Source organism: Prenolepis imparis, unplaced genomic scaffold (genome assembly GCF_030444845.1).
Source record: "Prenolepis imparis isolate NDT839.2.m4 unplaced genomic scaffold, iyPreImpa1.0 SCAF_6, whole genome shotgun sequence".
In the NCBI taxonomy this organism is placed as follows: Eukaryota; Metazoa; Arthropoda; class Insecta; order Hymenoptera; family Formicidae; genus Prenolepis; species Prenolepis imparis.
Window position 1 is genome coordinate 1,479,993 of NW_028141164.1, and position 27,190 is coordinate 1,507,182.

A 27,190-nucleotide genomic window follows, 5' to 3' on the forward strand; every position below is an offset into this window, starting at 1 on the left:
TAATTATGGGAAACTAAAGAAGGTAGATAAATCCGATATAATGTCCAACAATAAGATAAAAAGATAACGGAAGTATACGTTTGTTTGCAAAACGCATTAATATGAATGTTCGCGTTGGAGAGGAACAATGCAAACAGATTTGTATTCTCCTTTAAAATGCACTTTAAGTAGACGTTTTTTTTTTCCATAAACGTTTCATTATTTCTTTACGATATTAAAAGTTATTATTATAAATTTAATAATGCGAAGTATTAACTGATAAAATAACAGAATGGGTATGTAATAATATCTATAAGATTTAATTTGAGTCGCAAATTTTCTCGCTGCATATGAATATAAACTATGAAAATAGTGCGATGAGGTAGAAATATTTAAGCTTCATAAATTCAAACGGTAAATGAGATATGTATTACCTTATAATGAAGTTTCGTACATATTAACATCGATAATCAGTTCAATAATTTTCAAGAATAACGAGGCAATCTTCGAGGAAAAGGCCGCAGGAAGACGGAAGAAACAGCGTCGTATCAAACCCTCGTGATCGCGATTGCCGCTAGCATTACCGTAATGTATAGCGCAAAGTATGGACATCATCGTGTAGGCGTCCGTTCCCTGTTGCTGCTGCTGCTGCTGAAAGATACAGAGAGTCAGGGGCGGAGAAACGGTACGTAAAACAGTTAGACGACGACCCACATCGAGCCGGAGAGCCTCGGCAGTGACCGACGTACCAGTTTCTTCGACCTTGCACCACAACCAAGCGTCAAACGACTTCTAAAATTTTATAAGGTTCTCGTGGACTGATTTATTTTTTTATCTTTCCCGAATAAGTAACGAAGGTATAATTATGAAGGAGAGGGAATTCTTCACCGATTTGGTAGCAACTTCGCAATTTTGTGTATTTTGGTGCGTAAAACACGAATCGACAAGTTAAAATTGTCGCTCTCAATTAGGAAAAAAGTTATTAAGTACTTTTCAATGTACCAATTCTCTGCTTTAAAAAAGTATAAACTCTATTTCCATCTTTTTAACTATTTAATTCCATATATATTACAGCATATTTAGTCCAAAACTGCATATTTATCAAAGAAAATAATAATTTAAGTTTTTTTTTAAAGCAGAGAATAGTAGATATATATTGAACTGTGCGTCTACGTATAATGTTAGTATGATAGATATCCTACGCAACTGTTAACTTTAGTACTTAATAACTTTTTTCCAATTGAGAGCGACAATTTTAATTTATAGATTCATGTTTTACGCACCAAAATACACAAAATTGTAAAGTTTCAGCCTAATCGATAAGGAAACCTCTCTTCTTCATAATTACCGAAAAAAAAAAAAAAATTATAGAGAGAATCCGGAGAAAAAATATTATCACACAATCGTAATTAACAATTTCACGGGTTCTTCGATAATGGAATGACAATATCTGGATGAATCTTAATTTCGATTGTATTAAAAGTAAATTCTTAAATAGTATAATGTGATGTAAATTATAATTTTGTTTTACATATGTATGTATATTTAAGAGGATGTTATATCGTTGTTTATACTTTGAATATTTTATCGCATCAAAACGCTGCACGTACGACACTTCGGGGTCTACGGGACGAGGAATAATCTGCGATACGCATGCGCCCGAATTTAATTTATCAAATGTTGGGCTCTTATCACGATATCTTCACAGTCATCGCGTTAAAATTCGGTTGAAACTCTCATTAATTCTCATTAGCTTATCATCGGCCAACTTTATCATCGTTTTTATTAAATTCTGGATTGTAAAAAGTTGAAACGATAATCTGATTGATTCTTTTCAGCTTAAATTTATGTTTTACATTTATGATTATATAGAAATTCGTGTGCCAAGGCCTTAATCGCAAAGCTTATAAAGGACGCGGAATCAACAAAGCAGCACTTGTGTTTGAGCCTCATCGCTAAGAGGAAAACATTGTGTCAGAGAAACGGCTTCTCATTTACGCATCGTAAAAATATACTTGGCGCAGACAGCTTTTTGCGACGATGATATTGCGAATCACGATCAGTATTATCACTTTTTGCATATTACTAAGCGAGGCGCGTAAGCTCGACGATGGGCGAGTGAATTATGATAAATATTGGAAGGAATTTCAAGAGTTTGTTAAATGGAAGAGGACAAAACAGCCGAGCGAATCTAGTGTTGAGTTGCTGACACGTCCGATCGGATTCGATAATGATAGAGGTCAAAGGTCTAGTAATCGAGCCATACAAGACCCACCGCCAAAAGATCAGGCAGCTTTAATGGCCAGATACGTCGTTAATCAAGCTGGTAATTGACTGATATGATATTGTTGACACGAGAAAATTCTTGATAATATATGTGTATAGTATATAACAATATTACTCTTAATAGATTATCATGACTCTGCATTAGTATAGTACCAATTTTCTAGTAATATGTATCATATATATCCGAGAGGTTGGTCACTGAAGTAATTCACAACAGTAACAAAAATTAAATTTTTATTACCAACGTTTTTGGGAATAAAATTGACAGCGTTAAGAAATAATAAAATATTTTAAAAATATATCAAAAAAATTTTTTTAAATGTTTTAAAATAGGAAAAAATTTTTACTGTTTACAACAAAAAAGTAAAATATATATTAAAAAAAATTCTTTAAGATTAATTTTAAATTAAAAAAAGGGAATAATCGAAAAAGATATCATTCTAAATTCTAAGTATGATGGGCATAATTTGTATTAGGTAATCTTAAGTAATCTGAGGTAATTTAAAGGTAATCCGTATCAAGGGTAATTTTTGTACACTATAACCACTAGTGACCAACCCCTCGTATATATCTTATATATATAACATATTTCGTTTTTACATTAACTATCTTTCCGGAATTTAATTAAATATCGACAAAAAATTTTTTGCCCAATCTGTTATACTAAAAAAAATATTTATTTATCTTAACTATCGAAAGTCACTTTTAAAAGGACCATAATAGAACATAAAAACATGCACATTTCATATTATCATCATATAGCGCACTGTTTATTTTTGTCATTTTGTTGATCTTGTGCCAAGCATATATTTGGCCAGATATCAAACAATTCGCTGTATTGAATATATATAGAGAATGATTGCTTTGAATATTAATATATTGATTACAAAATAAATCTACTATTAGAGAATAATAGAGCAAAAAAATCTTTATTAAAAATTATAAAATTTTGTCGTGTTTATTTCAAAATATTTAAATTAGTCTCTTGCATTAAAAAAAAAAGACGACCTGCGAGACAATTCGATCTATCGCGCATACAACCGAGTGCATTATTATATTTAATGATGCGTCCGGCGTTTATTTCAAATATCTGTAATATTTATAAGAAATTCTTTCTATTTATATCATTATTTATATGATTATACTTTACGTTTTATGTATCGGAAGATTGGGCTGCCATAGCAACGATAAGCACACGGAAAGATGTGGAAACGTTTCCCGTTGCGAATTTAATCTCTATCGGTGATGGACCTATTGGAAACGGCACTGGAATTCCGTATATGTATATCACTCCTCTTGATTTTACAGCCAAAGATCTCACTGTAAGTAGACATTATATGTAACATCATGATATACAATTGTATCAAAAATATTTAATATGCGAAAGGAGAATAAATCAGAAAATTTATAAGGAAAATTTTAAGACATTTTATATATATCCATGATATATATATTGCATTATTATATTTTTAATTGATACATCATATCTTCTGATAAGATAATATTTTTATGGCAATAGATTATCGTGTATTAAATACATCACATTATAATTATAACTATAGATTTTTTAAATAATATTTTTTTAAATAATGTATATTGTATTAATTATTTTTTTAACTGATACACACATCATATTCTTCTAATAAGATAATATTTTTTTGGCAATTGATTATTGTATTAAATACATCATATTAATTATATATATAATTAATCATCAGCAAAGTCAAGATGTGCATCAACAACTATAGATTTTAAAAATAAAATTATTAATCTCCAATAATGCAATATTTATATCGTATATTGATAAAATATATCTAATTTATCTATCACGTACAATCTAAATTATTTACAACGATTATATCATATAAATGCTTAATTATTGCAGGCGGATCATCGCGCGTCTCTTCTAGTATCATTGGCACAAGGAAGTTATTGCAAAAATATAAACTGGGATCCAATGGATCCACGATGTGCCAGAGTTATGCTAAGTGGAAAAATTGTAGCAGTCAGTATAAATCATTACAATTTATTTATATTGTTTGTATATCATATTGATTTTAATTATTATTAACTTTTTCAATATTTCAGGTGAAGAACAATACTGCGGAACATAAAATCGCAAAACAATTATTTTTCAGTCGTCATCCGAAATTGGAAAATTTACCCGCAGGTAAAATAACGCATTTTACAAAATGTCATTTAAAAATTGCATCATAAAAATTACATTGCATTATTTATTTATATATACACAGATCATGGATTCTTTTTCGCCAAGTTAAACATATTTGCGATCGCTATGTTTGACAACTTTGGTGGAGCGAAATACATTCCCACAAAGGATTATTTTCATCCACCGGTGAATAATATCGCGGACGAATTACACGAACGTTTCTTTGTGAAACCAATTTAATAAGCTGATTTTGTGATACTAATGAAATTTCTTTAGATTCGAGTTTCAATAATCACTTAATATTTAATTACAACATATATATAATCATTATACCAAATGCTTATATATATTATATGTACATATCTGTGATTATATGTTATTAAGTAACAAACTGAATGTAGACGAAAATTAAATAAATTTATTACCTTTATATATCTATATATCCTCTCTTTGGTAGAAATTTTCAACATTTTTTTTTTTTTATTCCTATATGTAGGACACATTTCCATATAACATTAGATTATTTTTCTACACTTTTTATATATTACTTTCATATATTACTTTTATATTATATGCTGTTATATGTAATAAAAGATATACTTGTTAGAAACTATATATATATATATAAATATAAAGAGCGCGTCGTAACTTCTTGCGCATGCGAGAGATTTCTTCTTTCATCCATGAAATAGATAGATTTACGAGACACGTCTCGTTCGATCACAACGGGCCACTTACAGCGGCCGAAGTTTTTCACTAGACCAATCAGTTAAAAGTTCTATATTGAATTGGCCAATTGGCGACGTGGACAATTGAGTATCACTCGATTTACTCCATGCTCTTCCATCTATGTATAAAGGTGCCTTTTCATGCTGACGCTCGACGCTCATTTTTAGCATCAAAAGACGTCACGTGACCAAAATTGACGAATTGGTATCTTTATTTTTGGTCACGTGACGTCTTTTGACGCTAAAAATGAGCGTCGAGCGTCAGCATGAAAAGGCACCTTTAACGTTCTATGAAGTATGTAACCGCGCACGTGGATACTCATTGCATATAGCGGTATAGCGTGGTACGAAGAATCTGAGAAATTATTTCTGAAACTGAAATCAAGAAATATAAATAAATGAAGATATATGTAGAGAGAAAATAATTTCGACGGATAATTTTACTCTAGTATATAATAAGTGTAAATTATTGTGTTGATGTACAATAAGATTGTTTGAGAAGTTATGTCTTTCCGGGGTCGCGGAGGTTTTCGAGGCGGTTTCAGAGGTGGCCGAGGTGGTGGAGGATTTAATCGAGGACGCGGTGGTGGTTTCGATAGAGGCAGAGGGTAATCAAAAATTATTGATAATAATATTACATATATAATATATTAAAGAAAATTATTTTGAAAATTACATTATAGGTTGTGCAGCATTTCAAATGAACATATTGTTTTTTCTGTTAATATATCAGGTATGATCAAGGACCTCCAGAAACAGTAACTCCACTAGGACATTATCAATGGCCCGTAGAAGATATGATAGTTGTTAAAGGAGAAATTGAACAAATTCCATTTTTTAATGCACCAATCTATTTGCCAAATAAACAACAGATTGGAAAGATAGATGAAATATTTGGTAATATTCGTGACTATTATGTATCTGTCAAATTAGAAAATGCAAAGGCCTCCAGTTTTGAGAAAGATACTCAGGTATAACAATATTAAAAATATAAACAGCTTATAAGTTTACTATTTCTACTTGTATATGAATTATATATATATACATTAATTATTACTTATTGATTTTAGTTGTACATAGATCCAGCAAAATTACTGCCTCTCCAAAGGTTTCTGCCGAAACCTCCTGGAGAACAGAAAAGAGGCTCTGGTGGTCCTGGCCGAGTTATGAAAAGAGGTGCTGGAGGAAGGGGTGGTGGTTTTGGTAGAGGTAGAGGTGGAGGTGGAGGTGGAGGAGGCAGAGGAGGAGGCTTCGGTAACAGAGGAGGTGGTGGCGGAGGAGGATTTAATGGTGGAAGATTTAAAAGTTACGGAGGAGGAGGTGGTGGTGGCGGAGGAGGATTCAACCGCAATAGCTCAGGTGGAGGTCGCGGAGGAGGAAGAGGAAGATGGTAGGATTTAATTAATTTTATAAAAAGATCATCTTTTACAAAATAAGTAGCAAACACTAAAATGCTACTTAAACTGCAATATTATATTGCATTATATGTATATTATAAGAATAAATATTCTAATAGTGTAACAGGATTAAATATATTTTATATAATAATTCACACTTTTTTTTAATAATAATTTTGTGCTGAATGTCTTTATTTATGTTTCAATTATAAATTAACAATAATACCATTATTTATATATACATAACATGCAAGTACAGGGATATGTACTACAGCATAATGTATATATATGAATATTAAAAATTTTACAAAAAGTTGGATGATAATCTAAATCAATCTTGATCGAATTTTATGCACTTTCCAAGTTTTTTCTCTGCTCTTTTCATCAATTTATCACGTCCTCTTTGCTTAATTCTTCCGTTTTTATTCAGTTTTAGTTCCCGATCTCTTGCTATTTTATCCCAGTACGATTTCTCATCATCATCTAGAAAATTGACACATAAAACCAATGTATTGATTATACATATATATTGGAATGTGATCTTAATATATATTTATTTACCTTTTAAAACTGTCAAACATCTTCCTTCATAACTCTTTTGCACAAATGATTGTGCAGCTTCCCCTGTATCACACCTTATATAGGCTTCGCAGGAACCATGTGTTACATCTATATATTTCACAGAGTTGTTATCTCTAAACTCCATCTGAAACAAATATATATAAATGCAATACTCGATATAAAATATATTAATATTTTCTTATTGAAGATATAAAAAATTATATAGACATATTTTAAAGTCTTTCTAATAATGTTCATATACCTTGAAACTTTGTGGATCTGTACAAGGCTCATCCATTTCAACTTTCACTATAATTCCTGGTGTATAATTGATGCGTCCATAAACTGACTTTTCTGTTTCGCTAATCTTCCCATTATCCTTTTCTTCTTTGGATTTATAATTCTGTCCAACTGTATCATATTTTTTTCCTGTTATATTTTCACCTTTCTTTAAATGCCCTTTCAATAATTGCATTTTAGCTCTTTGCAATTCTAAGTATTTGTTTCTAAGACGCTTCCAATCTGGTTTTGCCATTACTTGCAGTCCTAGCGAAATACAAATATCATCTTCCTGAATTTTGCTTCTCTTTTTCCGATTTTTCTTTTTCTTTTTTTCATCAACACTAGCTTCTTCGATATCACTATTCGCTATTCCACTATCTTTTCTCTTGGGATATTTTTCAGTTTGTAATTTATCATCTACCTCATTACTTGTGATTTCATCACTTGTATTTAGGTGTACCGATTTCGTTTCTTTATTTTTATTTGATTTAGTTGATTTATGGGATTCTTTTTTCACTTCTCCACTGATATCTTCCACAATATTGGTATCGTCTATAGTGTGTTTTCTCTTTTTCTTTTCTGTGATTTTATTACGAGTGATATTTTTATTTGCAATTTCTTGATTTTCTGCACTATTGTTTTCAGTATCAACTTTAATGTCGCTTTCATCTGTGACACATAATTTTTCAAGAACAAGTTTCCTCTTTTTTACACTTTGTCTACTAGTATTATTAGCTACATCTGTTTCATTGTCACATATTTTATCATTATCTTCGGTTTCATCTTTTGAGGCTTTTTCTTTTTCATTCTGTTGATCTATTATGCTACGATCCATAGATTCTTTTCTTTTTTTCTTGGCTTTAATATTTTCTGAACTTTCATCCATAGTCAACGAATTTTCTGGACTAAGTCTTCTTTTTTTTGGATTTTGTCTGTCATTATTATCTGCTATTGCATTATCATGGATATTCTCATTGGTTTTACTTTCATCTTCTGATTCCTTTTCTTTTTTAATATCTTCCGATTTTATCTTAGAATTTGCATTGTATGTTGGAACTGAATATCTACTTTTGTTAGTTTCATCAAAAGTACTTATACTTAATACATCATGGGGAGCTGTATTGTATGGTAAAACACATCCCTTTTTTTGTAACGCCTGAAAAATAAAATATTACATCATAATATTATCAAGTTACAAAAAAGTTATATATTTTTTTTACTTATTTATAATTATACAGTGATATATCTATTTATTTATGTTAAAAATATTACTTTTCCATTTTCTCACCTTAATACATTCTTGGGCACTATTTGGTGTATCAAATTCTATAAATGCAAACCCTTTTATTTTTCTATTGCTTTTGTAGCGAGGAATCGAGACGTATTCTACTGATCCAAATTTAGAAAAAATAGATATTAACCAATCGTGATCTGCATCTGGAGGTAAATTTTGTACATAAACTGTACATTGATCTACGTTTTCCTTCCTATTAATTGGTGTTAATCGACAGACCTTTGTGCAATCTTCCGATACTTTCAACATAGTTGATTTCTGTAAAGCTTTAGCTATTCTATTTGTATCTACAGTTAGCTCGCGCAACTTGTTAAATTGTGTGAATACCTCAAGATCTACATCTAAAACAAGTAAAACAGACAAATTAATATTAATATCTTGATATTTTTAAATAATACAATTGAAGAGTTAAAGTATTAAATAATGCTATACTATATATTAGATAAATCTAGTAATTAAACTTGAATTATTAAAAACATAAGGAAGAAAAGTACACTTACATGGATTTTCTTTCAGTAGTTCAGATAGAAAACGATCTTTATTCAAATTTGCATCACTGAAATAAAACTCCATTTGCTTAAGTATTGATGCGTGCAATGCTTTTTTCCTTAGTCTTGGTTTACTATGTGAAACATTTGATTTGTTTTTTTTAATTGTATCAATTTTTGCTTCCTGTACTTGAGGAACTGGAATATTTTCCGAAGCTAGTTCCATATCCGATCCCTGTTCTTCCATCACCATTGTATTTTCAAAAAACCATATAACAAGCTTCCTAATAAAATATATCCTCTATATATTGCAAGAATGGTTTATTGGCTATTGTCTCTACAAAAGAATGTCAATGATCAGTTTTATTTTATTTGTATTCTTTTTTATGCTTTTCTTGTTTTATTAAAATATACATGTAAATTCACGAAATTTGATAGAAATTGAAAGTATTCTGCATAATATATATTTACCTTATTTGTAACTCTTGATACTATTAATAATTACAAAGTAGATTATAAGAACTGATTATATGTAAGAAAAACCTTTGACTTTCATATAATCAAAAAGAAAAACATATAATCCCAACGAACTCTTTATTGGTTATATCATGTTTTTCGAACCGGACGAATTAAATTACTTTAACGATCACGTCAAAGTTTTGCAAGTATAACCATGCTCACTTGAGAAATATATTTAACCACAATTTATGTTCCAGAATTAAACAAACACTTTTTAGATATCAATTTGCAGTAAATCGCTTTGTATCACCGTCGCGAAACTTCTTTCAGAGTCAGAGTCGGAGCAATGTTGCCAATTTCAGCGCGCAATGCCGGGCGCCGGACGGTGGGGGGTGGGCGCGGTGGGGGGTGCGCGGCGCACCGGCGCGGATCCCCCCACCACGCCCCCACTCCACGCGCCGAATTCCGATGCGCGACGCAGCGCCACTTGAAGGTCAAAAGTCGAACGCGCCGCGCACATCGACACGCGCTCTCTCTCCCGCTCAAAATATATTTGTCGTATTTGTCTCACTTTAACTTACTGCACCAGTGTGCACCAGTGCAGCTAGAAAGAACAAACCTCAGATCTTCCATGCTCTCGGAGCGCTTTTTTTCGTTCATGCGCACTGAGCCAAAGTGACAGGTGACAGTTGGCGCCGCGGAGCGGAATGTCGCAAAAGCAATGTACATTAATAGTGGTTTCAAAACACGGAGAAGATGCGATCGTTCGCCGTTTATTATAATTATCGCGTGTATATACGGTGAATATCGGACTATCGCCGAGGTGTAACGCATAAAATGAGACGTTATGTTCCATTCGGCGCGATTTCTTAGCGGGCTGCTCATCCTTCTGCCAACGATCGCGCTGTGCGATGGCACAAATCTGACGTACTCGATCGACTGCAATAATCTCCGAATGGGACAGTACATCTGCCCCCATCCCGATTACGATTTCATAGATCCCAAGACGCAGCAGCCACGTGGCTGCACCAAGGAGAATAAGGCCAGAGGTAAGCTCGAGCTCGCCCGAGATTTTCGAGCATTCCTAACCTCTATCCGACAGACATTTTATTTATGTCACAAAAAAATACATTTTATTTATTATATATGTATGTGTGTGTGTATGTGCTCGTTGTTTATTATTCTTTTTATATACATTTTATTAAAAATGAAATACTGTATATATTCAGACTTGAAAAGGTAGAAAAAGAACGTAGAAGACGCAATTAAGAGATAAGTATTATTGTTTATTTCTTTCTGTAAATTTTGGTTGTGTTAAACATTGCCTTTATTGATTGTATTGCTCTTTTTGTATTATTACATATTTAGAGACAACTATTCCATGCATACTAGTGAATCTCAGAGAGAATTTCTATTTTAACAAGATTAAATGTAGGTTGCTCTGTTTTTCTAGTGTTATGTCTAGTTGCCGATGGTCTCATCTGTACAGAAACGAAAAATAATACTTTCAAGAAGGATATACCTTGCAAATGGACGTAAGTATGATTCGGTATTTTAAATAAACATAATTAGAGTTTCTTAAGAAATATTATAGAAGAGAGATTTAAGAGAGATTACTTATTTGAGAATAATTGCTCTCTTAGGAATGGATATTCTTTCGAGACATCATTATTGCTATCGATATTTCTTGGTATGTTTGGCGCTGATCGATTTTACCTTGGATATCCTGCCTTGGGCTTACTCAAGTTGAGCACATTGGGGTTCCTTTTTCTTGGTCAATTTGCCGATGTAATATTGATAGCTACGCAAATTGTAGGACCAGCGGATGGTTCGCACTATGTGATGCCATATTACGGTGCCGGAATTAACATTGTAACGAGCAACAATTTTACGTACAGAGTGCCACAATGCGACTGTTGAGAGAAAGGAGGAAACCCACACTGTACAAATGGCAATTTTTTTTAAATATTGTGTAATCTTTGCTTCTAACGCGAACAACGATGTACAATCCTAAAATCGAGTCCTATTTCGTTATATATTTGAATGTAAATTAATCTCTATATTACTATATATATTATATTACTATTCCAATGAATAAGCTAACTTGTAGATATATATTTCAACGAAATACTGTATATAAGAATTTTACGCATTGCCAGGTAATATAATTGAATAATAAATTTTCTGCTATTATTTCTACGTTCTCTAGCATTAATTTTTTTTTTCTCAATTTTAATCAGGTTTCTTTCAGAACGTAGGTAGCTGTAATCAAGTTTTGAATACCGTAATTATGACTCAATCGACCTTGAACGATTTATCGCGAAACTGTAAACTATACCGTCCATGCACCGTAATGCGCTTCGTGCGATTTCACATTCGTCCCTAATCTCTCGTTCTTCTGATATAAACGCGGAAATAAGAACGTTCATTATCTAACATTCGTTATTATCGTCTTGATTGGAAAGCTCGAGACAATGTGAACCGAAAATCACGTTAACATTTCCCATTGTGTATTTGTTAACTGGCACGTTTCCGATATGAAAATATATGTCTGCATATTTCTCTCTTTAATAAGTTCTTTCAAGATATTGTCATCTCGCGAGAATTGAAAAAACAGAAACGATTTATTAAATCAGTGTTCTGGAAGATATACAGTTGAAAGACGAGCTGCTCCGCATCATGACTTCATTTACGAACATTATATTCCGATTTTCACCGCTCGGAATTGTATTGTTAATTGCGACAGTATATCATTTATCGAACGATTATAAAGTAAGTACTTTTTTAATTACATTATACACAAATCTATACATATACATGCAATTATATATTATATATTTGATTTCTAAAAATATAGTTAGAATTTATTATAAAAAAAATTGTATACATTTATTTTCAAAAAGTATTATTAAAATATAAACAAAATTGCAAATACATTTGTTACTTTGTACATTTATATGCACTTTTCGAATAAGAAGAATGTAATGAAAACATTTTATATCAGGCATTATATTTTTTTATTTCATTATTAATCTTGATATTTTTTTGCATATATTTCAAAGAAATAATTTTTTCAGTATATTGAGGAGGAAAGCACCGTTAAACTACAAGTATTCCGGCATCGACGAGCGATTAATCCTACTACTGCACTACATTATTGCAAGTTCAATCAGTATTATGACCAAGAGGAAGGACGTTGTCTAGGTGTGCCCGGTGGCGGTAAGGTGCTTCACGTTGAAAACGGACGATCGTGCGGCGTCAACATTTTAAAACCGCACTGCACCAGTCTTCTGTATTATCACATCTGCAAGCGCGACAAGTCGATCCTGGCACAGTGCGCGAGCGGACAGATCTTTGACAATCGTCTACAACGATGCGCCTTTTACGATTCAAGCAAATTGACTCCCAGCATCATTCAACCGGACGATCACGAATATTACGAACACGTTAAGGTGCCGAACTGCACGAGACCCGGCCGGTTTCCCGTACCCGATCATTGTTCTATGTTTTACACGTGCGACACGAACGGACATAGACTCCACCAGAGCGTCTTCAAGTGCCCGCGAAACACGGGGTATCAAGCAAACAGAGAAGTCTGCGCCGTCGTGTCCGATTGTGAGAACAATGACTCGGTGGACTCCGCAATTTGTGTACCAGATGCACCAGATGAGAATGTGGAATCACTAAATTCTGATGGAGCTACAGAAGAAAACGTCGAAGGAATATCCGAAGAAAGCAAAAATGATTCTACTTTGAAAAGAGAAGAAAGTATAAATTCCAAAATCTACGATGATATTATCTCTACTCCTGAAAGCATAACAGATAATCCACTATCAGTGGACAATGACGGAAGTAATGACGGCGATTTGGACAAAGCGAGTTCATTGCCCACACAATCAATCCAAGACATTTCAGTATCTGATACTACTGGCGAAATGTTCAATGAAACACCGAATTCGACCGAAAGCGCACGAGAAGTACATGACGAGAAAGACGACTCGATATCGCCAGTAGACTTACAAATTACATCACCGCCAACGGTAGAACTTGACGCGCCGCATTCCGTAATGACACCGACGACCTTGACGCCGATATATAGTACAGATATAAATTCCAACATTGATAGTGAAACAACGGAACAGTACAGAAGTAACGATGACGAATCAGTAACATTACCGAATTCAAATACTGAAGCTCTTGATTCATATTTGGCATCGACAATAAGCAATACACCAGACTTATCTTCAATCAACGATAAGTCATTGAAAGTAGACGAAGGAACGCAGGATATGACTGAAGCAGTCGATTCATACCAGGCATCAACAATAAGTAATATACCGGAATTTCTTCCGATCAGTGAAACACCATCTAAATTACCGAATTCAAACACTGAAGCTCTTGATTCATATTCGGCATCAACAATAAGCAGTACACCAGACTTATCTTCAATCAACGATAAGTCATTGAAAGTAGACGAAGGAACGCAGGATATGACTGAAGCAGTCGATTCATACCAGGCATCAACAATAAGTAATATATCGGAATTTCCTCCGATCAGTGAAACACCATCTAAATTACCGAATTCAAACACTGAAGCTCTTGATTCATATTCGGCATCGACAATAAGCAGTACACCAGACTTATCTTCAATCAACGATAAGTCATTGAAAGTAGATGAAGGAACGCAGGATATGACTGAAGCAGTCGATTCATACCAGGCATCAACAATAAGTAATATACCGGAATTTCCTCCGATCAGTGAAACACCATCTAAATTACCGAATTCAAACACTGAAGCTCTTGATTCATATTCGGCATCGACAATAAGCAGTACGCCAGACTTATCTTCAATCAACGATAAGTCATTGAAAGTAGATGAAGGAACGCAGGATATGACTGAAGCAGTCGATTCATACCAGGCATCAACAATAAGTAATATACCGGAATTTCCTCCGATCAGTGAAACACCATCTAAATTACCGAATTCAAACACTGAAGCTCTTGATTCATATTCGGCATCGACAATAAGCAGTACACCAGACTTATCTTCAATCAACGATAAGTCATTGAAAGTAGATGAAGGAATGCAGGATATGACTGAAGCAGTCGATTCATACCAGGCATCAACAATAAGTAATATACCGGAATTTCCTCCAATCAGTGAAACACCATCTAAATTATATGAAGAAACACAGAGTGCAACTACAGAACAATATGGAAACGATGACAGAATAATGACACCACCAAATTCCAATGCTGAAACGGTTGATCAAAACCCAACACCAATATTAAGCGATATATCTGTGACAGATAGTCCAAGTAATGATTTTGACACAATAACTCCTACATCGGCATCTGCGATTTTATCGCCACAAACAGACATCAACGACGATCAGTACGCCACGAAAGAATTATTCAAAACTCCTCCCTCGGTTGACAGCAAACTCGTTGACCCCGACTTATTGTTAGATGCGCCGAAAATCGAAAATGATTCCAAACATATTGATGACACTTTAGATTTAGCACCGACGACAGAGCCCACTTCGATTCTGGAACACATAACTGCATCGATGGATATTACGACCATAACTCCCATGAAACAAGATCTTCCTGAAATTTCAGACACAGATCTGATAACACAGAATGGTAAGGATAGCACAGAAGCATCACCTTTTATTGAGCAAGATGCTCCGATCACAGATAATTAATATCATACATGCATTCATAATAAAGTATATGTTTTTGTTATACATTTGTGATATATAGATATCATTGATAAAAAATATGTAATAAGAATATATTACACTATAAATATCTAGAGAAAATAATTTATTATAATTTGTTTCCCGTTTCTGAGGTAGTTATCAGCAATTAACATAATAATAAAATCTCTTTCTACATATATATACACACACATATACATTTTATATATAAGATATACAAAGGAAAAATTATTCTACGAAACAGAAAATGAGAATAAATAATAATCTATCACCGTTAACATTAATCGTTTCAATATAGTTTACACATTTTAAATACATATTATTATTACATGTTTTCTTTTTCTTGTTCGTTTACGAGTGTGTGATAAACGCCTTTCCGTTTAATGAGTTCCGAATGCGTGCCCATCTATAAGAGAAGGAGAGGAAAAAAAGTGATATATATATTATTTATATATTATCTAATAACAGCACCAAATTAATTTTATCGATTAAAACATACCTCCACTATGATACCGCGTTGTAATACAACGATTACGTCAGCACCTTTAATGGTACTTAATCTATGAGCGATCACAAGTACCGTTCTACCTCTTGTAGCATTTTCAATTGCTTTTTGGACGACCCTCTCACTTTCATAATCCAATGCGCTAAATAGGAAAAAATAGATAAGCACAGAGATGAGTCTTATATCATTTTATTGTTACTTGTACCTTGTAGCTTCATCTAGAATTAAAACAGATGGTTGTTTTAGCAAAGCCCTGGCAATAGCAACCCGTTGCTTTTGTCCACCAGAGAGCTGCGCGCCTCTTTCGCCGACCTCGGTCGCATAACCGTCTGGGAACTTTGTTATAAAATCATGCGCATTTGCTTCTTTAGCTACCTCAATGACCTGGATTGATGATTAAGTAAAATATGTTAATACATTATAAAATGTTACATATAGTAATAATCACATATTATAATTGCAATATCTAATCACCTCTTCATCCGTTGCATCTTGTCTCCCATATCTAATGTTTTCCATGATACTGGTAGCAAATAAAGTAGGCTCTTGATTTATATAGCCAAAAACGCTACCTCTGAGATAACTCGAATTGAGAGATCTAATATCGCGACCGTCAATAGTAATAGAGCCCTCGTCAACATCGTAAAATCTATAATAATTTTGCATTTTTATATATTTATATATTTGATATATCTCTATGAATCTCAAGCAAAATATATGATTGTTATGAATTGTACCTTTCTAATAATGCAGCCACGGTTGATTTACCATTCCCACTGGCACCGACAATAGCCACCGTTTTTCCAGCAGGAATGTGTAAATTGAAATGTTTTAAAATAACGTGATCCGGTCTAGTGGGGTAGCTAAATTTTACATTTTTGAAAACTATATTCCCCGCCAGAAATTTATCCGTGATTATATCACCGCTGGTCATCATTGGCGAAGGCGGCATATCTAGATACTATAACAAATATTTATGATTTTTAATTTTTTAAACTCTCTCTTGAACAAAGCTGCACAATTCGAATGAGAATACCTGGAAAACTCTGGCGCCTGCGCTTTGTCCCCTAACAAAAGTGCCAAAAAGCACCGACAATTGACCTAGAGATCTCTGTATAGTCTGTGTAGCCATTAAAAATGCCATGAGGCCTCCTGGAGACAATTCTCCTGTAGAAAGTAACTGCCCGCCAAAATATAGCGTAGAGAGTAAAATACCATTAAGTAGTAGATTCGTTCCTGCTTGAAAGAAGCCTATACCAAAACCTAATCTTTCGTAAAGCTCAGATGAACGTTCAACTTCTTTGTAAAACATTTCTGCCTCTTTCTCTTCCGCAGCGAAAGCTCTCACCTATTAAAAAAATGAAAAGTGCAAGATATAAAAATTTTATAGCATATCTTTTTAGTAGACTATTTATTTACAATATATACCGTTCGGATATTTTGTATAGCTTCTTCGCAAACAGCAGTCGATTTTGCGACTTGATTTAGAGCCTCCATCGACAACTTGCGTAAACTTCTTCCCAGGAGAGTACCAATAAAAATTATTGTAGGTAAACTAAACACCACAAGAGTAGTCAATTGTGGTGATATCACTATTACAGAGATGACACAACCAATAATTTGTGTAAGGCTTCTCAAGCCTTGAGCAATGCAAGTCTTAAATGAGCTCTTAAAGTCTTGAATATCACTAGTCAATCGACTTACTATTTCACCAGAACGTGTTTTGTCAAAGAATTCTATATCTTGCATAATAATTGACTTGAACAAATCCTGACGTAAACTCACTGCAACTCTCTCACCCACATGAGAAAGTGTATAAATATACACAAAGGTGAAAAATGCCTGGAAAAATATTAAAATTCATACAGATGAAAATATTTGAATTTGTGATTTTTGATTGAAAAAGATTCTATTTGTTATATATTGATGATTATTATCTTATTTATGTTACATACTTGCGCAATATACATGCGTGCCAAAACAAAAGCTGGTTGAGTTAGTTGCAAGATAATTTGTTTTGTAGAATCGCTTTTGCTCTTACATATTTCCGTGAGCACATTTATGACACTTCCAACACACTGCGGTATTTGAATATTTAACAGTGCGACTATTACTGCACTCTATAAACACAAAATGAAAATATTATTATTTGTATAATTCGAGATTTATAAATTACAAATACTTACTGATAATGCTAGCAATAAATACCAAATATGTGGATATAAATATTTAACAAATTTTGTCCATTCAAAGATCAGTTCAGGATTGTCAGATTTCACGTCGCTAATTCTTTTAGCTTCTCTACAGAGCACGATATGATTATGTGATCTCAAAATACAAGCAATTGTTACTCCAAGTCCACTAAGACCAAATTTAAAAATATATGAGGCAAACTTTGATCCATTCACATTTTCCTTGGTACACTTTTGAGTACTTTTAGTGAATTCACGTTTTGCTATTCCCCATATGTTTTGGCTTTTTCCTTGTACAATATATTTCTGTAATGGATACCTGAAATATTTTATCAAAATTAAATTAACATAGTATACAATTCCTAAATAATATAAATTTATTATACATATTTTTATTATATTAAATAATTACATCATTACCAGCCTAGCGTGACTGTTTATATTTTTATGCCTATATTTTGTCTTAGATATTTGAGCACATAGTATAAAAAAAATTTATATCAATTTAATCACCTTGAAATTATCGAAGAATTATTATGGCATCTAAATAATACAGCGCGTAACATAGACATTTTTGTGATATAATTTGTATTGTTATCAAACAAATTGCCAATATGCCTTATTATGTCGACATATATTTTGTATCTTGTGTATATTTACTATTTATCAAGTTTGTATCAATATTAATGATGCTCGTAATAGATCGTAGATATGATAAGCAGATTTATTTTATTTAATGATTAAAAAAATTATAACCTAATAAAATCACTACCAAGGGCGCCGCCATATTTAAACGCGCCGCTCTTAGTTTCACTAATTTCCCACAGGTAGCGCTCAATGTGCCATTTCGATCCCGTCATTTATGAACAGCCATTTTTGTATTATAACGTACTTCATATGCGCAAGTGATCATTCAAAGTTCATAACTTGTTGAAAAAAGTTGTTAATAACAAGTATATTTTCAACATTCCAGTGTTTGATGAAGATGTTACGAAGAAATCTCCTTCGGAGAGTGTCGACTGTTTCATCAAGATCAATTAGAGGAAACTGGAGCTGCAGAGAGCTTCACATAGTTGCACGGCGAATGCGGTTATACATCGTACGAGGCAAGGTAAGGATATATTTTATATCAATTATCCACAAACATATATATACAAGCAAGTGTAGGGATATATCGCGTTGAATAGTATATGGAATAATTATATTGCAATTATAATAGAGATACAGAGAGAATTCGGTCAAAATAACAATTATTCAGCGTATCGTGAGAGAGAGAGAGAGAGAGGGGAGAGAGAGAGAGAGAGAGAGAGAGAGAGAGAGAGAGAGAGAGAGAGAGAGAGAGAGAGAGAGAGAGAAATTCTCATTTTTCTTGTATTATTTACAACTTTCTCAGAATTGTCGAAAGTCCGTGAACAATCGCCTCGGTATCTTTGACGTTAATAGTAAAAAACGCGAACTTTGAGATCATATATATAGACTGATAGAGCCTGCGTGTGCGTAAAAAAGTTGGAAAATTGCATCTCGACGACGAAGGGTCCGCGATCGAATGAATTGCGTATGCTGGGCCTTAAAAGACCTAATCGCCCTGGCAAACTCCTTTGAGCAGCGAGTTAATGACGTGTATTTATGTATTCGCCGCGTTTAATTGCCTGTGCGGCTATTAGCGCTCTATTCCGCGTCTCCCCTGTGCGGCTGAATACTACTTGCGATGTAGGGGTGGAGTACTTGTTCGCTTACTCTCGCGCGCGAAGCAAAGTGGCGGAATTGCCTAATCCGGGGAGAAATAAAAATGATTGCAAAAAACATTTAGAATATTTTTTTTCTTCTTTATTAAAGATTATTTAATTCAAGTAAATTGTTGCGAAAAATTTTTAACTCTCGGAAAGTATATACATATATATTTATATATTTATTTTTATATAAATATATAATATAAATATATAATATATATTATTTTTATATAAATAAACATATATACATATATATTTATTTTTATATAAAAAGTCTGATTTTTTCCCGTTTCGAAAAATTCAAATTCAATTCATAATTATTATATTATACAGTTTTCTGTTCATTATATAAATTATTATACAGAATTTTTTGTTTTGAAATTATAGTGCAATAATCATCAATAATAGAATGAATCACTAGCGGATCCTGAAGTCGATAATGGGGGAAGGGGGGTTCTACAAAATTATTTCATTTATAATAGTGAAAATATTTTCACAAATTATTATTTATTGCGAATTATTTCTTTTTATTTAAAGAAGGATTTAATCCGAAAGGATCCGCCAGTGATTACGATGTAATAATTAACCAACAGGAAAGAGATTTTTTGGGGGAATTTTTTAGTAATAATAATAATGTCTATTTGCAAGATGTAGCTTTTAAAGCTTCTTATATTTACTTTAAATTGTTATTTTTTAAGGTAAACCTCTACTAGATCTTATATGAAACATATACATATATTTATTAACATTTAAATTCTTTTATGTACTATTTGATACTGTTATGTATTATTGTGTGTTGTGTAATGGCATAAAAAAATCACGACATTTCGAAAAGGGATTATTTAGATGAAATGATTGTTTTATATAAGATTGCTTTCCACCGAGGCATTAATTTTTTCTGTCATTATATAAGAGTGATGCAAAGAGAATTTGGCGCTCTTTAAGACGAGAAATTTTAATATGTAATATATATTTTGTAATTTATTTTAATAGAAAATATTTTGTAGAAAAATATTTTATAAGAAAATTTTTTGTAACAGGACGAAATGTATCGATGCTCATCCGCGCTTTCGCAACATAATTAGCTCGGGAGTGCCGTGAAAGTATCGCGCGTCTATTTTTATCGCGCCGTAAATGGTTCGTGTTAATTTTAATTTCGAGAATGCCGTGCAAAGGCATTGTTATGTCGCATTAAAGTTGAATTTTTAAAGCCCGTTTTTTTTATATCGATATCTTTTAGAAAATTATCGTTGCTATTCCAATTCTTTGGCTCGAAGTGCGATCCTTGTGCGAATATTAAGATATTTCGCGATCGCGAAATTCGGGAGTGTCGTGCGGAATCTCTGTTTTTATCGTTAACGATGTTTTTTTTCCACGAGTGAGTAGAGTGCGCGAGTGCAACAAATCTTCGACAAGGAGAACAACCTGAATCTGAGAGGAGGAGGAGGAGGTCTAGGAGACATCGGGCGACAGCGGAGCAACCTTGAGGTAATTTATTTTATTTGGATATTATTTTTTCTAAATCGTCTCTCTTTATTTTTGATTATTTGATTTATTTGTTTGAATAACTTAAACAAGAACTAGAGAAAAAGGTTTATATATATATATCTTAAAAATCTTTAAAAACTTGTATTAAAAAGAATAGCTTTTTAAAAATTGTTGTATAACAATAATAGTTTTTTGAAATATTATTTCAAATAAACTTTGCTATAAATTAAATATTATATTTGTATGTTACACAGATCAATCGAGTCTACATAGTCAACTCCACTACATCGATTGGTGAGTGATACATTTTTATTTTAAGGTAAAAAAACGTCAAGTATATATAAGTAGATTTTAAATTTAATGTAGTAAATTTTTAATTTATTTGTAGCATCTTAAATTTTTGTTTCTTAACTTCTGTTTGTTGCATACAAATATGGATATTGTTTTATGTACTTGACGTGTGTTTTTACTTTTTTTAGAAAGATTTTTTATATACTGTGTAATAGAATTAAAAATTACATATATATATTATTTGCATGCAATTATATATTTTTTAAATTTGAGATAAATAAATAAATATATAAATATTTTAATATAATAATTATTATAATATTATTAATATTATATATATATATATATATATAATATTATATTAAATATAAATAAATATTTTACAATCTGGATTTTTAATCTCATTAAATGCAGAAGGAATGGGACTATATTCTCCTAAATTTTTGTATTCTTTTAAAGAATATTCGAAACAATTATTAAAGCATGAAAATAATATATAGAATTAAACTTGCGTATTTTTTAAATTATATTTTTTATATAATTTAAATTATATTTGCGTATTTAAGTATTTCTGTCTCTCTATAATGAGTTAATTTCATACTATGCGATAAAAAAGAGAGAGAACTTGAAAATTACTAAAAATAACACAATACCTTAATATATCGTATATAATCTGCTGTTTCTATAACTGCACTTGAAAATGTTAGCCCTTTGTAATCCTAATTGCTCTTTGTGCACTGCGCATTATGAAACATTCGCGGCGATTCGGAATCAACGAAATTGTGTTGCTATTAGGTTGAAAATCGCGTATCGATCGATCTCAGTTGTCCTTTCCTTCTATGTAAGAACCTAGGCTCTTGAATATCGTTATATAATGGATATAGAAGAGAAAAAACTGTTTTCAGAAAAGTCAGCTTTTCAATCTTATATGCATACATATAAATCAACGATAATAATCTGTTTTGTCTCTCTCACTTTTGACTTAATCTATCTCTTGATAAAATTTTGTGCTAACAGAAATTTATTTTATTACATCATACTTGTTTTAAGACTTTCCAGATAAAATTAAGAAAAACACTTTAAAAAATATCTTAAATACATACTAATCTTGAATTCGGCTCGATACAGCATTGCATTTTTCTGCGATCTTTTATAAATACAAATTGTTTATACTGTGCTTATATATATATATATATATATATATATATGCTGCGGGAATTCGTTAGTTTTTCTTTTTTCATAATTTATCTGCGAGTAGGCCTCTGTGAGCGAGAGGGTAGGTTGTTAGAGCGCATGTTTTTCAAGAATGCTCTTTACGAAGAATATCTTGCAAACGAGTTTGCGTCATCTGTGGTACTCAACGTACTCAGAGAATGACGGGAACTTCACATTAGACCCTTTCTCTCAGATCTACAAAAGCCATCGTGTCGAGGTCGCCCTTTTAACCCAGATTTGCACCATTCGCGATCGCTCGTCTCATCATCGTTTTAATACTTTTTAATCCACTATATCCTCTTTTCTATCCTTTGCGATATTTCGAGACTCAACACGATATGGCTATATAAATAACAATGAAAGAAAAAGGTGTATTATAATCACGAAAAGCTTTAAAATATATAACATACATTATATTAATTTAATATTAATATGATAATTATATTATATTAATATTAAATTGAATGATAATTATATATTTAGACTCTCATTGACTTTTAATGTCCATAAAAATTGTTCATAAATATCAAATAGTTTTTATATTTTAATAAAAACACATATGTATATATTGATGCAATATAGAGTAGACAATTACATTTAATGTTATCAATGAAAGTTAGATATATCAAAGTTTTTATTCTTGAAGAATAAAGAATAACACGTTTCTAAAATTTTATTCAGATTTTCGTGTCTAATGTCAAGAAGACGCATCTTTTTCGCGCAATAATATTTCGTCATAGTACATGTATATACAAACCATTTTGAAACTGAAACCATATACTTCGCGAAGAATCTAATATCAGAGATTTTTTAGAGAAAATCCGCGCAAGCAGACGAATAGTAAAGCAAAAAAAAGAAAATAATATAAAGCGAGAGAAATAGAGAGAGAGAGAGAGAAAGAGAGAAGTAGTATAAGCGACAGTTTGCCGCGCCGTGACGGTCGAAGAATGGACCAAATGAAGCCTTCTAAATTTCAACACCCTCTTCGTCTCGCGAGCCTCTCCCCTCTTGCCGTTACAAACCGGTTTTCCATTGCCTTTCCTTTTTCCTCCCCCGCGTCCTCGCCACCCCTTGCGTCCTGAACGAAGCGATCCGCGGCGGCGGGTACGAAAAGCCTCATCCGTGAAACACACGCGGTGTGCAGGTGCCGGCGAGCGCGACGGGGTGGCGATGACGCAAAGTCAGCGCGGGCCAATGGACTCGGCTCTGGAAACAGCCGGAGAGCCGTGCACCGACTGCCGGCTCGCGATTGGGCGTGGCTCCAGAGAGTGCCCTCGACTCCCCGCTATCGGGGGTGGGAGAATCCCCAAAGTGTGCCCCGGGGTGTAATATCATACCGCTAGGTGGATAAATAGACGTAGTGCGCGAGGGTATGTCGGTGCGCCGAGAGGAGCGACGAGGAGGAGAAGCCGTGGAAACAGGGGAATGGGGGTGCGAGAGGGAACGGAGACGCGGCAAGTAGGGGAAGGACGAAGGGACGGAGGTTTCGGGGATATGCGAAATGCGTAGGGAGAGATACGGCGGAGAAGGAGGACGATGGAGAGGTCGCGGATGGTTGCTCGAGGCCAGCCGGAGAAGAGGGTGGGATCCAGGTCTGGTTAGAAAATGGTCGCGCGGCAGGCACGAGGGAAAGGGGAGGAAAAGGGGTGGCATGGGGCGGGAGAGGGATGCACGAGGTATACGAGGAATCGGGCGGCTGTGTGCCACGACGACGGCGAACTAGAACAAATAATGGTTGTAGTCAGCCTCAGCTTCCGGAGAGGTATTTTCCAGTCGCGCGAATCGCTCGGGCACGCTCGGCGGGGAAATGTGAGCTCCAAGGCTACCGAGGGGGTGCGTTCCATATAAGATATATTAATTCTTAGAAATGTTAAAAATCCCGAAAGAAATGTTTCTTCAGCTTTCGAAACTGCATCTGCCCCCTAAATAAAAGAGATTAGCATTGCAAATATTTTCAACAATTTCGAAAATAAAAAAATCTATACATGTCTCTTCTGTCGCTTTTCAATTTAAATTAATTAAATCGGAGGAATTGCAATTATTTTCTTAAGACGAAAATATGTTCCCACGAAAATGAGAAAGTCATTTTATTTATTAATAATTATATCGCAAGAAACAATCATCAAACTTGCATCTTTTCGATGTAAGTCTCTTTTGTTGCGAAGCTAATTTCATTTTACGTAACTATAGCCATTCGAAGTTTTATCGATATCGTTCAGTGATTCTTCCGCGTTCTTGCGTCAGCAATCTTTACACATGTATACGGACGTGCCACGAGATCCAAATGCATCCACAAGCGGATATACGAAGTAATTCGTATTACACGCAGTAATTCGAGAAAGCGTCGAATCGAATCGTTGTTTCGGGACATACGGATATTTCGCTGAATCGCTGTAACTCTATTACATCGGTGAACGGAATGGATGGATCTTTTTCTGCAGAGTGTCAGTCGTTCGTGGATCTAGTTACGACACACGTTTGTCGGCACCAAAAAGGCATGAAACAATTTAAGTCTAAAGTAACGTCTGTTCTGTTATTATATATTTTTTTATACCTATACAAATTAAATCTGTTATTTGGAATGCAGGAAATTTCGTAAAAGCATATTTTTACATAATATCGATAAAATGTATGTTATATAAGTATCACTTTTACTCTTTATAAAAATTTGGAAAAATTTAATTCGTGAAACGGAATAAGGAAAACGCGTGAGGTATTAATAAAAAAATAAAAACTTAATCTTTCGAAAAATACAATTTTGAATCTCGATGCGTGTTGAAAATTTTCTGGATGCTCCGTAATTCGTCGCAAATATATTTTCGTCGCCGTATGCGCGGAAGTAAATAGCGACGCGCAAGAATCCGCCGGGGAACGATATCGGTGGATCTAGTGCGGGGAAAACGAGCCATCATCGAGAAAAGCTGGCGCGCCTGAAGCAGCCATCGCGTCTCGCATGCGATTTTGTAGAATGCTGAGCGCAGTGTGCAGCGGAACAGGATGTTGTCAGCTGAAATTAAATTTTCCTCCCAGGGCGGTGGGTCGCTCGGCAACCCTGATATTGTGGGCGTTAAGCTACGTACACGTCTACAGCGTCTACCTTCGTCAGTGTTCGCTTCGCTTCGCCGCAATCTCTTGATAAGCTATCGAAGAAATTTAAATTTTTTCCCCTCAATTCTCAAGCATCAATATATATTTGCATTTACTCGATCGCTATTTACGAAAAAATGTTGCAGAGTTTCTCATTTATATCTTCCTTTTTTCTACTATACTAATTTGTCAAAGAGAGAGAGCCTTAATTCCTTGAAATTTCAACGTTCAAACTTGATTACCTCCGTAAATATTTTTATCGCTCTTATTACGGAACTGTAGGAGGGTAGCGTGGTAGCTCGTGGGGCACCAAAATATCTCCCTCCGATCCTGACGAAGAAAAAGACGCGACAATGGCGGGACACTCAGTTTTCTTGGACTTTCCCCGCTTGGTTACTCCTAGGGTAGCGGATAAATGGCTACCTCGTTTCTCGTGCACCCTTGAAGTTGATTGTATCAGGGGGCGGGAGGGAAAAGAACTGTGTTGAAGGAACGGACAAAGGAACGAGAGCGAAAGAACGCAGGAAGTGCGGGGGGAACGAAGCAGATGACATCGCTTTCCACAACGCGACTATTCAATGTATTTGCCGTTCTCTGTGCGAATTATTATGATTTGCACTACTATTTTTCGTTAAGCATATATTATTCAATCATGTCCTGCTTTAAAGCAAGACGGGAATTATCGAAATTTTTTATACTAAGAAAATAGCTTTTCCCGAAATTTAATATAAATACGTTTCTCTCTTTTTCTCTCTTCGCGATATTGATGATTTATTTTATTCATTTAACTAAATATTATTCACGAAGAGAGTAGACTTTTTAAATGATGAATCTTTGATATAATGTTTATTCCTTTTCACATCTTATTGATGTTGCATAATGATGATATATGTATCTCCATTAAGAAGAAAATCTCTTTTTATTTTTTGTGTAACTTTATCTTGTATATATTTTTTAATTATTCAAAACTGTATTAAATGTGCAGAAAATCTATATCTACAATACACACACATACAGATTAGCAATGTATAGTAAGCTTTCAATTTTTTACTTTCTTTATTTAATTACGATCTACGTCAAATTCATCGAAATTTATATTTATTCTAATCTCGCAGCTTAGTTTTAATCTAGAAATTATTAAATCAAAATTTATTTTGTTAGATCAAACTTTATTTGCATATTGTCAATCCAATCTCTTTCACGATGAAGCCGAATTTAATTATCAATAAAGTTTATTCACATCCCATACATATATTTAACATAAAATATTTCTCAGCGCGAGGTAGCATGATACGCATCTTTCGAACAACATAAA

The 27,190-nt window shown here is 33.5% G+C and overlaps 6 protein-coding genes and 1 long non-coding RNA gene across 8 annotated transcripts; 5 read left to right on the forward strand and 2 right to left on the reverse strand.

The window, feature by feature from the left end:
- The first annotated feature begins 523 nt into the window (after positions 1-523).
- On the forward strand, positions 524-4,875 carry Creg (Cellular Repressor of E1A-stimulated Genes). Its single transcript, XM_083040267.1, has 6 exons — positions 524-664; positions 1,852-2,305; positions 3,433-3,587; positions 4,151-4,270; positions 4,354-4,435; positions 4,518-4,875. Exons 2-6 carry the CDS (start codon positions 2,020-2,022, stop codon positions 4,673-4,675), a joined length of 801 nt encoding a protein of 266 aa, XP_082896393.1. The 5' UTR covers positions 524-664; positions 1,852-2,019; the 3' UTR covers positions 4,676-4,875.
- A 593-nt stretch (positions 4,876-5,468) lies between these two features.
- On the forward strand, positions 5,469-6,685 carry Gar1 (Gar1 ribonucleoprotein). Its single transcript, XM_083040685.1, has 3 exons — positions 5,469-5,771; positions 5,897-6,134; positions 6,234-6,685. Exons 1-3 carry the CDS (start codon positions 5,668-5,670, stop codon positions 6,555-6,557), a joined length of 666 nt encoding a protein of 221 aa, XP_082896811.1. The 5' UTR covers positions 5,469-5,667; the 3' UTR covers positions 6,558-6,685.
- A 61-nt stretch (positions 6,686-6,746) lies between these two features.
- Positions 6,747-10,017, reverse strand: Larp7 (La related protein 7). Its single transcript, XM_083040639.1, has 6 exons — positions 9,657-10,017; positions 9,198-9,522; positions 8,692-9,038; positions 7,384-8,559; positions 7,122-7,266; positions 6,747-7,043 (listed from the first exon to the last, which is right to left on the reverse strand). Exons 2-6 carry the CDS (start codon positions 9,436-9,438, stop codon positions 6,892-6,894), a joined length of 2,061 nt encoding a protein of 686 aa, XP_082896765.1. The 5' UTR covers positions 9,439-9,522; positions 9,657-10,017; the 3' UTR covers positions 6,747-6,891.
- Positions 10,018-10,181: 164 nt separating this feature from the next.
- On the forward strand, positions 10,182-11,843 carry Bisc (TM2 domain-containing protein 1 biscotti). The gene is made up of 3 exons (XM_083040687.1): positions 10,182-10,693; positions 11,098-11,179; positions 11,288-11,843. Exons 1-3 carry the CDS (start codon positions 10,492-10,494, stop codon positions 11,562-11,564), a joined length of 561 nt encoding a protein of 186 aa, XP_082896813.1. The 5' UTR covers positions 10,182-10,491; the 3' UTR covers positions 11,565-11,843.
- A 34-nt stretch (positions 11,844-11,877) lies between these two features.
- On the forward strand, positions 11,878-15,495 carry LOC145937539 (uncharacterized). Its single transcript, XM_083040629.1, has 2 exons — positions 11,878-12,416; positions 12,722-15,495. The coding sequence occupies exons 1-2, from the start codon at positions 12,324-12,326 to the stop codon at positions 15,350-15,352; spliced, it is 2,724 nt and encodes a 907-aa protein (XP_082896755.1). The 5' UTR covers positions 11,878-12,323; the 3' UTR covers positions 15,353-15,495.
- Positions 15,496-15,550: 55 nt separating this feature from the next.
- LOC145937542 (mitochondrial potassium channel ATP-binding subunit) lies at positions 15,551-18,857 on the reverse strand. 2 transcript variants are annotated; one of them, XM_083040637.1, is made up of 10 exons: positions 18,578-18,857; positions 18,059-18,383; positions 17,828-17,992; positions 17,301-17,714; positions 16,909-17,220; positions 16,610-16,833; positions 16,347-16,521; positions 16,078-16,256; positions 15,867-16,014; positions 15,551-15,773 (listed from the first exon to the last, which is right to left on the reverse strand). In XM_083040637.1, the coding sequence occupies exons 1-10, from the start codon at positions 18,634-18,636 to the stop codon at positions 15,693-15,695; spliced, it is 2,082 nt and encodes a 693-aa protein (XP_082896763.1). In that variant the 5' UTR covers positions 18,637-18,857; the 3' UTR covers positions 15,551-15,692. The 2 variants fall into 2 exon arrangements, with proteins under 2 accessions (XP_082896763.1, XP_082896764.1); XM_083040638.1 differs by lacking the exon at positions 18,578-18,857 and having other exon boundaries at positions 18,081-18,217.
- A 34-nt stretch (positions 18,858-18,891) lies between these two features.
- LOC145937574 (uncharacterized) lies at positions 18,892-21,574 on the forward strand. Its single transcript, XR_014425576.1, has 3 exons — positions 18,892-19,175; positions 20,835-21,282; positions 21,537-21,574. It is a non-coding gene; the product is annotated as an uncharacterized LOC145937574 (long non-coding RNA).
- The last annotated feature ends 5,616 nt before the right edge of the window (positions 21,575-27,190 follow it).

Bases quoted from the DNA above. Each gene is read 5' to 3' on its own strand.
- Gar1 (XM_083040685.1), top strand. From the start codon at position 5,668: ATGTCTTTCCGGGGTCGCGGAGGTTTTCGAGGCGGTTTCAGAGGTGGC. The intron at 5,772-5,896 runs GTAATCAAAAAT...TTAATATATCAG, and splicing joins GGTTTCGATAGAGGCAGAGG to GTATGATCAAGGACCTCCAG. The intron at 6,135-6,233 runs GTATAACAATAT...TATTGATTTTAG, and splicing joins GTTTTGAGAAAGATACTCAG to TTGTACATAGATCCAGCAAA.
- Bisc (XM_083040687.1), top strand. From the start codon at position 10,492: ATGTTCCATTCGGCGCGATTTCTTAGCGGGCTGCTCATCCTTCTGCCA. The intron at 10,694-11,097 runs GTAAGCTCGAGC...CTGTTTTTCTAG, and splicing joins CAAGGAGAATAAGGCCAGAG to TGTTATGTCTAGTTGCCGAT. The intron at 11,180-11,287 runs GTAAGTATGATT...TTGCTCTCTTAG, and splicing joins GATATACCTTGCAAATGGAC to GAATGGATATTCTTTCGAGA.
- LOC145937539 (XM_083040629.1), top strand. From the start codon at position 12,324: ATGACTTCATTTACGAACATTATATTCCGATTTTCACCGCTCGGAATT. The intron at 12,417-12,721 runs GTAAGTACTTTT...TAATTTTTTCAG, and splicing joins ATTTATCGAACGATTATAAA to TATATTGAGGAGGAAAGCAC.
- LOC145937542 (XM_083040637.1), bottom strand. From the start codon at position 18,636: ATGTCTATGTTACGCGCTGTATTATTTAGATGCCATAATAATTCTTCG. The intron at 17,715-17,827 runs GTATGTAACATA...ATATTTTTCCAG, and splicing joins CACGCATGTATATTGCGCAA to GCATTTTTCACCTTTGTGTA. The intron at 16,015-16,077 runs GTACAAGTAACA...TTTCCTATTTAG, and splicing joins ATTCTAGATGAAGCTACAAG to CGCATTGGATTATGAAAGTG.
- Larp7 (XM_083040639.1), bottom strand. From the start codon at position 9,438: ATGGTGATGGAAGAACAGGGATCGGATATGGAACTAGCTTCGGAAAAT. The intron at 9,039-9,197 runs GTAAGTGTACTT...TACTTGTTTTAG, and splicing joins ACTACTGAAAGAAAATCCAT to ATGTAGATCTTGAGGTATTC. The intron at 7,267-7,383 runs GTATATGAACAT...TATTTGTTTCAG, and splicing joins CAGATCCACAAAGTTTCAAG to ATGGAGTTTAGAGATAACAA.
- Creg (XM_083040267.1), top strand. From the start codon at position 2,020: ATGATATTGCGAATCACGATCAGTATTATCACTTTTTGCATATTACTA. The intron at 2,306-3,432 runs GTAATTGACTGA...ATGTATCGGAAG, and splicing joins ATACGTCGTTAATCAAGCTG to ATTGGGCTGCCATAGCAACG. The intron at 4,271-4,353 runs GTCAGTATAAAT...TCAATATTTCAG, and splicing joins TAAGTGGAAAAATTGTAGCA to GTGAAGAACAATACTGCGGA.